The sequence below is a fragment of the Hyalella azteca genome, unplaced genomic scaffold (assembly GCF_000764305.2).
Source record: "Hyalella azteca isolate HAZT.00-mixed unplaced genomic scaffold, Hazt_2.0.2 contig9119, whole genome shotgun sequence".
Classification (NCBI taxonomy): domain Eukaryota; kingdom Metazoa; phylum Arthropoda; class Malacostraca; order Amphipoda; family Hyalellidae; genus Hyalella; species Hyalella azteca.
This window is the reverse complement of record NW_025939196.1, coordinates 63062-75443: the sequence shown is the minus strand read 5'-3', so window position 1 is coordinate 75443 and position 12382 is coordinate 63062. Positions and strand designations below refer to the sequence as shown.

Genomic DNA, 12382 nt, shown 5'->3' with positions numbered 1-12382 from the left:
AAATATTTTCTCAAGTGCCGGCGTGCATTTGTAAGCGGCTGTCAAATTAGAACAACACTCCAGCAGGCTTGTCCTGAGGACTGAGGTACAGACTTCACTGCTCCTGTGCAATTCCTTAGACTTAATTTAGGATGATTAAGGCTCTAAGCGTTAAGGCTCTTAGTATCATATCATCCTATAAGGCTCCTTAGGATGATGCTCTAAGACTTAGAGCATCATCCTTCGTTGTCGATAGCGGAGGCACAAAGACAAAGTCTTACATAAATACCTACAGAAAAATCACATTCACTGAAGTCAGCGACCTTGAAGACCAGAAATGCAAGGATGCATCGTTATGTAAAATGCAGGCAATCCACCGGTCACGAATTCGTTGATTTAAAATATTTTATTTGATTGATTTTGACCAGGTAGCGAGCAGCTGCAACATCCCGGGAAACCACGTAAAATTTGAGAGTTTCCTCTTTCCAACAGTTCGTTGTTCGTGCATTTGGCTCTAATAAAATATACTTGAGATTTTATGAACTCGGTCGATTGTTTTTAAACAACCTATACATATAACGTCTAGGCACTGTGGAAAACATGCGTTCAGCAGAAATAGTTTTAGCCTTGAACCAATTAAATGTGAGTGTCATTGGCTTAATGACTTATTTTTAATTCCTACTCTATTGAAACTTCCATCAGATGATAAGTAATATTAATTCAAAGCTAATTTCCATTTAATAATTATTGATTTTCTGTGCCCCGTCCACACGCTCAAACTTATCGTCAGTCTTGCATGTCATGCCAGGTTTGACCGATTTTGACGGAAGACTGAAGAGCGTCCACACGCTCAAACTTTCCTTCAGTTTTTGGTGCGTTCGCGACAATTAATGGCTGCCGTCCGGAGGCAGTGCTGCTCGCTGCAGTGATCGCAGTTTGTGCCACCATAATTAGGTTAAAGCGATGCAAACGTACGCGGTGGTCCCGAAAATGTTTTTTAAAAATACCACAATGAGGGTTGACATACACTCATACAGCATCCCTATCTGCACCAGACAGCAGTGACGACTTCATTGTGGCACATTCTTTTCTATAATGAGTTTATTTTCTTCGTTACAAAGTCTTTGTTGACTGTATGATCAACTTCTTTGCACTTATCAATCAATGCCGCATAGGCCAGTGCTCTCTTGTTCTTTTGACTGTAGCTTTTTGATTTAATTTACCATAAACATGGGAAACTACGATAAAACTCGATAAATTCACCAAAAGAAATCGTGAAACCAGTGTCGGATATCCTGGGATATGAAAAACTAGAGCTTTCGAGGAACAATGTCACAGCTCTCATCATCAATATACAACCCCTGGCAAAAATTATGGAATCACCGGCCTCGGAGGATGTTCATTCAGTTGTTCAACTTTGTAGAAAAAAAAAAACAGATCACAGACATGACACAAAACTAAAGTCATTTCAAATGGCAACTTTCTGGCTTTAAGAAACACTATAAGAAATCAAGAAAAAAAATTGTGCAGTCAGTAACGGTTATTTTTTTAGACCAAGCAGAGGGAAAAAATATGGAATCACTCAATTCTGAGGAAAAAATTATGGAATCATGGAAAACAAAAGAACGCTCCAACACATCACTAGTATTTTGTTGCACCACCTCTGGCTTTTATAACAGCTTACAGTCTCTGAGGCATGGCCTTAATGAGTGACAAACAGTACTCTTCATCAATCTGCCTCCAACTTTCTCTGATTGCTGTTGCCAGATCAGCTTTGCAGGTTGGAGCCTTGTCATGGACCATTTTCTTCAACTTCCACCAAAGATTTTCAATTGGAATAAGATCCGGACTATTTGCAGGCCATGACATTGACCTTATGTGTCTTTTTTCAGGGAGTGTTTTCACAGTTTCCGCTCTATGGCAAGATGCATTATCATCTTAAAAAATGATTTCATCATCCCCAAACATCTTTTCAATTGATGGGATAAGAAAAGGGTCCAAAATATCAACGTAAACTTGTGCATTTATTGAAGATGTGATGACAGCCATCTCCCCAGTGCCTTTACCTGACATGCAGCCCCATATCATCAATGACTGTGGAAATTTGCATGTTCTCTTAAGGCAGTCATCTTTATAAATCTCATTGGAACAGCACCAAACAAAAGTTCCAGCATCATCATTTATTATTATTATTATAAGTTTTTCCACTAAGCTGTAAAGTGAAGCTCATCGACTATACAATAAAATTTATTAGAAACCCTTCGTATTTCGCTTCTTTTTTGATCTCAGCCCTTAGGTGGTCTTCCATAGGATTTCATTATTTGGTTAAGCTAGTATGCTAGGCTCATCTCGGTTTGAATTGAATTGCTTAATACTTATTAATTGCTATGCTAATGTTTCAGGGACTGGAAAAACATTGATGGCCCAAGCTCTCGCAAACGAATGCAGTCTTGGAGAGAGAAAAGTTACTTTCTTTATGCCAAAAGGGTGGGTGGGCGAGTCCGAGAGACAGCTTCGACTTCTCTTTGATCAGGTTGGTTCTGATTTAGCTGCAAAATATCCCTTGCTTGATGAAACACCAGTTTCAGTATGAATTTTTTTTCTGGCTGGTAACGGAGATATGTCACAAAATTAGAAAGACTTGGAGAACATTGGATCAATTATGAAAAATTTTACGATTAAATTTTTCAAACGATATGCATGAATTGTGTACAATTTTTGTGAGTAAGCTATGCTATAGCTATAAGCTTTTATAGCTATAGCTTATAGAAAAGCTATAAGCTCTTCCACGTGAACAAATTTTCAAGAATAATTTTGAAATTTTCAGAATTTATAACTTCTTGTACTGTGTTTATACAGCGTTCAATTTGTTACCAGGCGTACCAGCTGCGTCCTTCGTTGATTTTTTTCGACGATATTGACGGTCTCGCCCCCGTAACATCGTCTCGACAAGACCAGATACACTCGAGCATCGTGTATACGTTGCCGTTGCTACGGTTGCTGGTCTGGATGAATGGCCTGGAGATAATGGTTATCGGCGCCACGAACAGGATCGAGGCTATCAACCCAGCACTCAGGGGGTCTGGGATGTTTGATTGTGAACTCTACTTCCCTCTGCCGTCTCTCCAGGTAAGTCTGAGAAATTGTGGTACATAAAGTCTAATATTACGTGTAATGTAAAAATTTAGTATTGTGTGTGGTTTGTCAAAAGAAGGGCTTAAATGTATAACATAATTCATTCTTTTAGGGCGGTTAGACTTGCAAAAAAGTTTAATTGGGGGCAGTTTTTTTTACTGGATTCAAATAAAGGCTAAGTTGCATTTATGGGTTGATGTTCAAACTAGAAAAGCACTAATTTGTTGTATATACGTTCACCAGTTTTTGAAAGTTCTCGAATTAGGTAGTGCTCGAATCAAGAGATATTTCTGTATTTTTGGAAGGAAATGCAGGAGTACATTATTTTGTTGAACAAAAGTACTTGCATGTTTTTATGTATTTCACCTATGTTAAGTGGGCTCGATAACGAAATATTTTCACTTTGGTGGCTTTATTAGCGTTTGAATGTTGAAAATATTTTGCAAATATTTTTCATTTTTATTAAATTTGTGTTTCTAATCATATTGTAAATCATTTGCAGGCTCTTAAGCACATGTTATCCCTGCAAACGAGCCTGTGGCAACCTCCACCAACCGATTACCTGCTGAAGAACCTGGCAGATCAGACATCGGGGTACTGCAGTGCTGACCTCAAGAGTATGTGCTGCAAGGCCGTCCTTGCCAGTCTACGCAAACAATACCCGCAAGTCTACGAGTCCACCGTCAAACTTCAGCTCTATGTCAACTCTTTCGTCGTAAGTGGCGTTTTCGAAACTGAAATGTTTGCCACTTCATTTTTAGAAATTATATTCTAAACTATTTTTATGCTGAACTGCTTTACCTTGATGCCAAGTATAATTGAATTGATTAATACAGCATTCCATAGCTTAAAAAAACGAAACATAGTGTCTTGGAAGTTTTGTACACCATCTATTTGGCCGATATGATAATCAACATAATTTTTTGTATGTGCCTCTATTCCCATGTGACAGTGTTAAGGATATCATTTAAAAATATTAACGTATAGTGATTTTTAAGTGAGACAGTTCGAAATATTTCTTGACAGTTTATTTCGTTATTAATGTTTAATCCCTCAACTCCCATATCGTGATTTTCATTTTCTTCTCTAGTATCTGTATTGAAAAACTTTATTCTGTATCAACCAGTAATTTTGTACCAAATTGGATGCTTCAGGGGCGATTCCATCACTCCCGCAGCGCTCTGGGCCACATCGCGAGGATCGCGATGCGGCCCGCCCCCGCCGCCCAGAGATCGCGAGGCAGCATCGGGGAACCACTTCAGCCTGAAGTTCGTCCTTTGTTACAGGCCACGTTGCAAAAAATATTGCTCCACTTGGAACAGGTACGTCAGTGGATTTTTCGTAACAGTATAATTAAATTGAATTATAATTACTTGTTTTTCTTTTATTTCTTCTGATAATTAGGGATATTGCCAACGATATCGCGAAATATGAAACTGACTGGCCCTTATGATTCAAGGAGAAAATTTTTTTAGTGATATTTTGTTCTTTATTGTGATCATTATAATATATCGTAATTATTATATCATTCACTTACACATTTCAAAACCTCTAAGCCAAATTGGAAGTTTTTTTACTCTTAAACGGCATGACTCTTGAGTTTTTCCTCGCAGAGTTTCCCACGTGGCCCGACTCCAAACTACAGCGATGATCGTCGCGTGCTCTACAGGCCGCGGCTGTTGCTGGTAGGCAACGGTGATCTCGGGCAGAGCAGTGACTTGGGTCCGGCTATCATACACGCCATGGATAGCGTGCCTGCACACAAGCTCAACTTTACATCGCTCTATGAATACTCCTCTCGAACTCCTGAGAAGGCTGTCGTGGAGGTAAGGTTTATTGATCTCACTTAGTGAGCTTGTTGTCTAGCCGCATGCATATTTATTTGGAATTGATTATGTATTGTTATCAGTTTATACAAATGGAATTGAAGTGTTCACTCTATCATTTTCGATAAAAAGGAATACTCAGATGCAATTCCTTGAATCTTGTAATTTTAATCGATATTCCACTTGATGTGTTCACTCCATCTTAGTTAGGATCTAAACTCGTTTTTATTATGTATCTCATGAAGGTTTTTGGTCAACAGATATTCCACGAAGCGAGTTCGCGTCCTCCGTCAATAATCTTTATGCCTCATTTTGATGACTGGGTTGAGTCAACAGACGAGTCCGTCCGGGCGATCTTCTTTTCACTTATGGAAGACTTGAAACCCGGCACTCCGGTGCTGCTTCTAGCGACCTCTCACAGACCTCTGGCTGAAGTGGATCCTAGAGTGAGAACTTTTACTTGAGATTTCCCTAATTATTTTTTGCACGTTTGTTTGTTTTGTTTTCCTATGGTATGAGACTAAATAGAAGAACATTTTACTCCATTATTTCGCGAGCTTTTGTCTCAGTTAGTATCTTCATATTTTTAGTTACTTGAAATTCAGTCAGCGTGCGTGGATGTGCTATTTTCGAAACTTAGCTAATTCATTGATTTTACATTTCTAGGCCTTGGAGCTTTTCAACGTTCACTACGGAGAGGTGATAACGTTAAGCAACCCAACTCGAAAAGAGCGTGAAGAATTCTTCAGACCGCTCTTCTACAATCACATGGTCAAACCTAAGGTAAGATCACATTCAGGTTTATTTTCCTTCAAAACTATTTAAAATATTGTTGGTTGAAATTAGTCTTTCTCACCAAACCCAATAATTCCATTGGGTATTATATAGGTGATGAATGTACTACTGACATAAACTCGATTAAATCTTAATAAGCTGTAGCTTATATGCGATTTAATCAAATTATATGTAGCTTATATTTTTTGATGTATATATTATGTCCACATATAGGTATAAATATATAATATGATATATATAATATGATGGGCCATTTGTCCATGTATATAATATGATTCAGGTTTACTTACGGGCTTATAATTGTGACATTCAAGATAATAATTGTGGTATTGTTGGTCGCCATATGAATTTTTAGTGTAGGCATTGAAGTTGAATTGACAATATTAATATTGGTTATGTTGAAATGATTTAACAACGGAGTCCCAACTGTTCTTTTTGGACGTGCAGGCGCATTGGACGTGCACTTGTGCAAGGCAGCTGTACAACGCCGAGCTGTCGAGCGATGACAGTGAGGCTACCTCCTCCGTCCCTGTGCAATCGACTATCGCATCTTCCACCACGACGGGCGCCGCTAACCAACGCTCTGCGTTGGGTATTGTTTATTATATCACAACGCTGTGGTGGTTGCAATCTGTCATGGTCTATTGAATGCAATGGAACATGTTTCGTTGCTTCCTGTTCTAGCTTTGGACTTCACTTGAGTTCACGAACATGAACTATAGCAACACCTACCCATGTTGCTGCTTCTATAAAACACTTTGTCGTGTATAAAATATTCATCTAGCTCAATTCCTTGGGATGCTGTATTCACACCGATTGTGAATTTTAATGAGAAGTCTTATTGGTTCTTGACGTTGGTTACGCTTTTCTAATGAAATATTCGGTAGTCTTGCTTGCATCATCCCGGATTACGTATGTGCGTGTTACATTATCCACATGTTAATTTTGTGGGAAATTTATTAACTGTAACTGGCTTCCATTGTCTGAAATTCCTGAATGTAAAAATTCAAAACTCGTCTTCTTTTTCAGTCGCTTCCATTTCTGCTGCAGTTGCAGAAATGTCAACCTCCAGAAATCTCACGCTGGATCTGGAGCAGGACGCCACCACAGGTTCGATTTCGTTTTATTTTTATTACATATAACAATGTTAACTTGACAATTGCTAAATGCATGTATTGAAATAATTTACTCTGACTCACTTTGATGTTCCTTCCTCTAGTTTCAGCAAGCGAGCGTGGGGAGGAAAGCAGTGTTGTAATCGATTACTCTCATCTTGACGCCGTTTTCGAAAGCTTTGTCTCAGGTTCCGCAGACGCGAACGTCAGTCAACTCCGCGTCATGTACACTTACATTTTCTACCTGTTTCAAAAGCATGCTTCTGTCAGTTACAAAGCCCAGCTATTGTTGGTAAGTCTTACCAATCATACCTTTTAGTAAGATTATTTTACAGGTGTTAGTTCTCTATGTGGTGTCATTTTATTGTTAACGTGATAGCTCCAAACTATGATATAAATAAAAAATAAGGGACACAATAAGGGAAACACCTGATATTTTGACATTGTAAATTTTTGAACATGTTATAAAAAATGAAAGTGACATATTTATATGTTTTATTGTTTATTGTTGCTGCTAATTGGTATTTTATCCTTGCACAGATATTGTTGGTAAATTTTTGTGTCTATAACCTGACCAATAAATGGCAAACCTCTCTGAATTTCAAAGAGGTCAAATTGTTGGTGCCCGGATGGCAGGTGCTAGTGTGACGGAAATCGCCTGAATGCTTGACGTTCTAGTAGTACTGTCTCAAAAGTAAAGACTGTTTTTGAAAGAGAAGGAAAAACATTAGCAGAGCACAGGTCTGGCCGTAAGTCGAAGTTGTCTGAGAGAGACCGTCGCTAATTAACATAACATAACATAACATAATGATGTCGGCGCTGAAATGTAGGCCTGATGTGGCCTGTCGCCGATTCTTTTCCTTTTCGTGCCTTGTTCATAGATCTAAACTCGTGTCATTTGACCGGATCTTTTCATGACTGGCGATAGTTTGAAGTTCTTGTATAGACCATGAGTATACTTGTATACTTCAATGAGGTCCCCACGCAGACGTCGATAACTGAGGCTTGGAAGCTTCATAATCTTCAATCTTTCTAATTAAATCGAATTGTGAGGGACAATCGAAAGAACGCGGCTGTTAAAATTACCGCAGGCCTCAATGGACACCTACAGAACCCAGCTTCCATAAAGACGGTCCGCCGAGAGCTGCACAGATCTGGATTCTATGGAAGAGCTGCAATTATAAATCACTCGAGCAGTTGAAAATGTGATTTTCTTCGACGAATCATCGTTTAGCTTATTTACACCCTCTGGCCGAGTTTACGTTTGGAGACAGCCAAATGAGTCATTTAATCCCAACAGCCTCCTCCTAACCGTGAAGCATGGCGGGGGATCTGTGATGATCTGGGTTACTATTTCCTAAAAATCCTGGGGACAAATGATTTCTCTTCATAGAAGAATTAACAGCCGTGACTATTTAGAAATTTTGGAGGACCATTTCTCAGGTGTTTCCCTTATTTTGTCTAACCCCTGTATTCTCATCAATGAATATTTTCAATAGGTTTGGAATTTTTTTTTTTTTTGTAGTTTAACTTGTTCTCAGTCATCAGTGATTCATGATGACTGAGAACAAGTATGGATCAATCTTTCATTTTGAATATAAACAAGTATCTGTCATAATGTAGTAAAAGTTTTCTGTTTGTGCAGGAATCGGCGGCTGAGATTTGCAAGTTTTTCCAGTTCAAGAAAACGTCACGGCAATGAATAACGCTACTACCAACTGATATCGTTCATGGGCTCCTTGGGATATAAATATTTCTATTGAAAATAAAATCACATCTTAGCTTGTCATGCTGAAATTCATGCTTGTCATGAATTTTGCTTGTCATGCTGAAAATTTGTTTGAGCTTATCTTTCATTAAATTTTCTCATAGGTTATTGCCCGATATTCTTTATAATAAACAACTTTCTTTAGTTCCATGTAAGCTACTGGAATTTCTCATTTTGCAAGTAGGTACCGTGTTTTGTGTCTTAGTGCATTGAGCATAATTAGTACCTAATATTTTTGAACAGGAGATTTTGTATTTAATATGTATCCAGACGTACGTACCAACCCAGCAGCCGTTTCTGACGAGCTTTAGAGAGAAATATGATTAGTTCGTATATGCTCCTTGTTGATTCAACTAATATTTAACTTGAGGTAAGATTCCAGGCTGTGTCAGGCTGTGTCAAAAGTGTGCCTGTGTCTTGGCACGGCGCCTGTTTGTGTTACAGTTTCTATCTCTTGGCTATTTTATTACGTAAGTTGTAAGCGTTGTGGTAAGTTCTGCTTATTTATTTCGGTTCCACTTATTTTGTTGCTCGATCAGCGTATGATTCGGAGTTAAATATATTGTAAGTTGATGCGTGAGCAAGAGATATGTTCCAGATCTTTATTTGCCGTTCATTATATTAAACTTGCTCTTTGTGCCGATCTCATTATGACATCGATTTTAGGAATCTCGAGCGTAATAAAATCACTGGATAGAAGAGTTTTCATTTTTTTTTGCGATTACGGACATCTCGTTAATACTAGGTATTTAGAGGTCTACTAACGGTCGAATACTAGAGCTAGTTTGTTATTACGTGTCGTTAAGTTCTGACAATACTTCTATTTTGTTGCCAAAGACGAAAGCTTTCACTTGTGTTTTCCCGAAAAGTCATAAATCGCCATGTGTTGCATCTCATTTGTAAATTTTGTCCATTTATCCTAAGATTTAAAACGTGATCAACACCTTTGCTCATATAGTAAATAGCCATGCCATTCACCTTAAAATTCTCTGTTTCTCTCGTGTCTTCCTTATTTTCCGTCATTCACGAATGATCTCTTAGGTTTCATTTCATCACTGCAGCATCGCTTGAATTTCTCTGCTCTTCATATCCTAATTTACGTGCGTTACGCAAAATGATTTATGTTTTTGCTCAAAGCCTATTGTTGGTTGCCGGAAGTTGCTGGGTTATTTTAGGTTTAATTTACATTACAGGATTTACATTACATGTTATTTTTACTGTGTTTTGGACTATGCCTGCGGGCAATCTTTGTCTTATTCCGCGCGCAGGGAGTTAGATTTTTACCGCCATCGTTTTTTTAATGAATGCTTTTTTCTTATATTGGTTTGCTAGAGAGACTTTCAGCTCCTGCCTTATTTTGTACTTGATTGCGTTACTTCTCTTAAGATTGCATCTACTGATTAGATTTCTTTCATAAAAAATAAACCATTTTTATAGTAAAAGTTAACTTATGAGTATCTGTAATTAACCATTACTGGAAATTTAGTTTCATTCATCTTCAACTTTCAAAATTTGTACAATCTAATATCTTGTAGCCAACTTTCTCTTGCTTTTGAGCTACCGATATATAGACCAGAAATGTTGCGCCTATTGAACTGTGTTCATCATCGACTGCCCGACTTTTTTTCTTTCAAATAAAATATTGTAGAATTACCTATTGTTGTACTTCACTCCCACTAATTCTTGCTTTATTTTATTTACAACTTTTACTTATTTGACAATCTGTCAAAAAGTTTGATTCATATTTAGCATGAGTAGTGGTTAATTCTCTTGAACATCGGAGAACTTCCGTGATTTATTTAACATCGCCAAATTGCAGGCGACGTCTGTTACACTTGTAGTTAGAAGAAAGAATGAAGTACATCGCAAATTTAACCGAATTTATTTAAGTGCAGTGCTGACAAAAATCTGTCTTGGCACCTCTTAGCTTAATTGTGAAATGAACGTTTATTTTCATTACGGTTTTTGTTACTTAATAATTTGTGACTTGTTTCTATTAAACATGAGGTAACTATATGCTGTGAACTAGTTCACGAGCGCGACCACAGGTCGTTGCTCAGCTCAATTGACCGCTACCACTATCGGTCGTGCGGTCGATTTTAGAAACCATTATATTTATCTTGAGTTCCTGCACAAATTTTAATTAAACATCGCACATGAAGGTTCGAGAACCTTCTGCTTGTGTTAAGGTTTTGTGACTTCCATTACTCTGTTCACAAGTTCAACAGGTATGCGGCTCATATTTACGATGTCAAAGAAATATCTTTCAAGTGACGTATTAGATTTCTTTGAAATATTTGTTAACGAACGCAATTTCTAATTCCGCTAATTTTACGGCCGTTTTTAGCGCATTTTCTCATTTATGAAAAAAATGCACCATTGTGCTCGCCATGTCTGTCTGTATGTCTGTCCATGACTTCATGTTTTCGTCGACGAGAAAATGCGCTCTCTGTCACTGCAGTGAGTACTGAGTTATATTTTTATATAATTGATCCAATCTACTAGTCATACGTTGATACTGGCCTTCACATGTATGATTATTATTTTGAAAATGAAAATACCTATTTACGGCAAATAACCATGAAAACTCGGTTATTATAGTTAAATCATGGTATGGTATCAGGATACTAACCACTCGACAACCACGAACAACAACCACTCGACAACCTCCTACCTGTACTGCCGTAATCAAAAATATTGGAAATTTATAGGTAAAAATGTTAACTCCACAAGTTAACTTTTTCACGAACTTCTGGAGGTTCGCTCCTAGAATTGTGTGGAGTGGTGGGATATGACATCATCTATCATCGATTAATTCTGCTGAATATATTAGAAAAATCTCGTCTCGGACAATTTTACGGCCGGACTAGCGGCCGGTCTCCTCAAATTAAGCGAACTAGGAATAACTCCCAAAGTAAAAGACGTAGCTCGTTGAAACTTGGTTCAGGTATTCATGAGGACTGAACGGTGATGATAAGCTCGTGAATTTTTTTTAATTTCGCCTTCAAATGTGCGATGCGTGCCGGAACGTGACGTGACATTTCTTCCAAAGTCCTGAAAAATGTCACGTAGGATTACGTGACATTTCTTCCAAAGTACTGAAAAATGTCACGTAGGATTACGTGACAATTCTTCCTAAGTACTGAACAGATTTGAACGAAATTTTGAATATGCATTCCTAACTATCCAACGGTGATGTTTAGCTCGTAAATTTTTTTATATTTTGCCTTCGTTTCCGATTTTTTCCATTTCACCCTTATTCATGACTTAAACAGCAATACGTGCTTAAATTCGCAGTGAACAAGAAATTTCTTCTAAACCACCGAGCAGATTTGAATGAAACTTTGTTTATAAATACTTAACCTTCCAACGGTGATGTAATGATGTTTAGCTCATGACAACTTTTTCGATTATACCTTTGTTTGCGAGTTATGCGGTAAAACGACCGGCATTTCTCAGGCTGATTTTTAAATTTGCACCGTTGGGTGGTTAGGTATTCATATACAAAGTTTCGTTAAAATCTGTTCAGTATTTTAGAAGAAATTTCTTGAGTATGAAAGCGAAATCTAAAAAATTTTCACGAGCTAAACATCACCTAGTTAGGTCCTAATGAATACGTGTGCCAAATTTCATCGAGCTACGTACATTACTTTGAGAGATATTCCTTGTTCACTGAATTTGGGGAGACCGGCCACGAGTCCGGCCGTAAAATTGTCTGAGACGTCGAATCATCTAAGTAGATTATGATTGTTTAGTGAGTTTTG

The 12382-nt window shown here is 37.8% G+C and overlaps 1 protein-coding gene across 1 annotated transcript; it reads left to right on the top strand.

Annotated features, from left to right (window-relative positions):
- Positions 1 to 2385: 2385 nt before the first annotated feature.
- LOC108680994 (ATPase family AAA domain-containing protein 2B) lies at positions 2386 to 10273 on the top strand. The gene is made up of 11 exons (XM_018169928.2): positions 2386 to 2512; positions 2857 to 3108; positions 3617 to 3829; positions 4269 to 4436; positions 4728 to 4940; positions 5201 to 5386; positions 5607 to 5723; positions 6183 to 6327; positions 6765 to 6845; positions 6955 to 7142; positions 8496 to 10273. Exons 1-11 carry the CDS (start codon positions 2399 to 2401, stop codon positions 8550 to 8552), a joined length of 1734 nt encoding a protein of 577 aa, XP_018025417.2. The 5' UTR covers positions 2386 to 2398; the 3' UTR covers positions 8553 to 10273.
- Positions 10274 to 12382: the final 2109 nt, after the last annotated feature.

What these genes read in the sequence shown, in the direction of transcription:
- LOC108680994 (XM_018169928.2), top strand. Translation starts at nt 2,399, where the DNA reads ATGGCCCAAGCTCTCGCAAACGAATGCAGTCTTGGAGAGAGAAAAGTT. An exon ending in CTGAGAAGGCTGTCGTGGAG is followed by an intron (nt 4,941 to 5,200) that starts GTAAGGTTTATT and finishes TTTGGTCAACAG; the next exon opens with ATATTCCACGAAGCGAGTTC. An exon ending in ATCACATGGTCAAACCTAAG is followed by an intron (nt 5,724 to 6,182) that starts GTAAGATCACAT and finishes TTGGACGTGCAG; the next exon opens with GCGCATTGGACGTGCACTTG.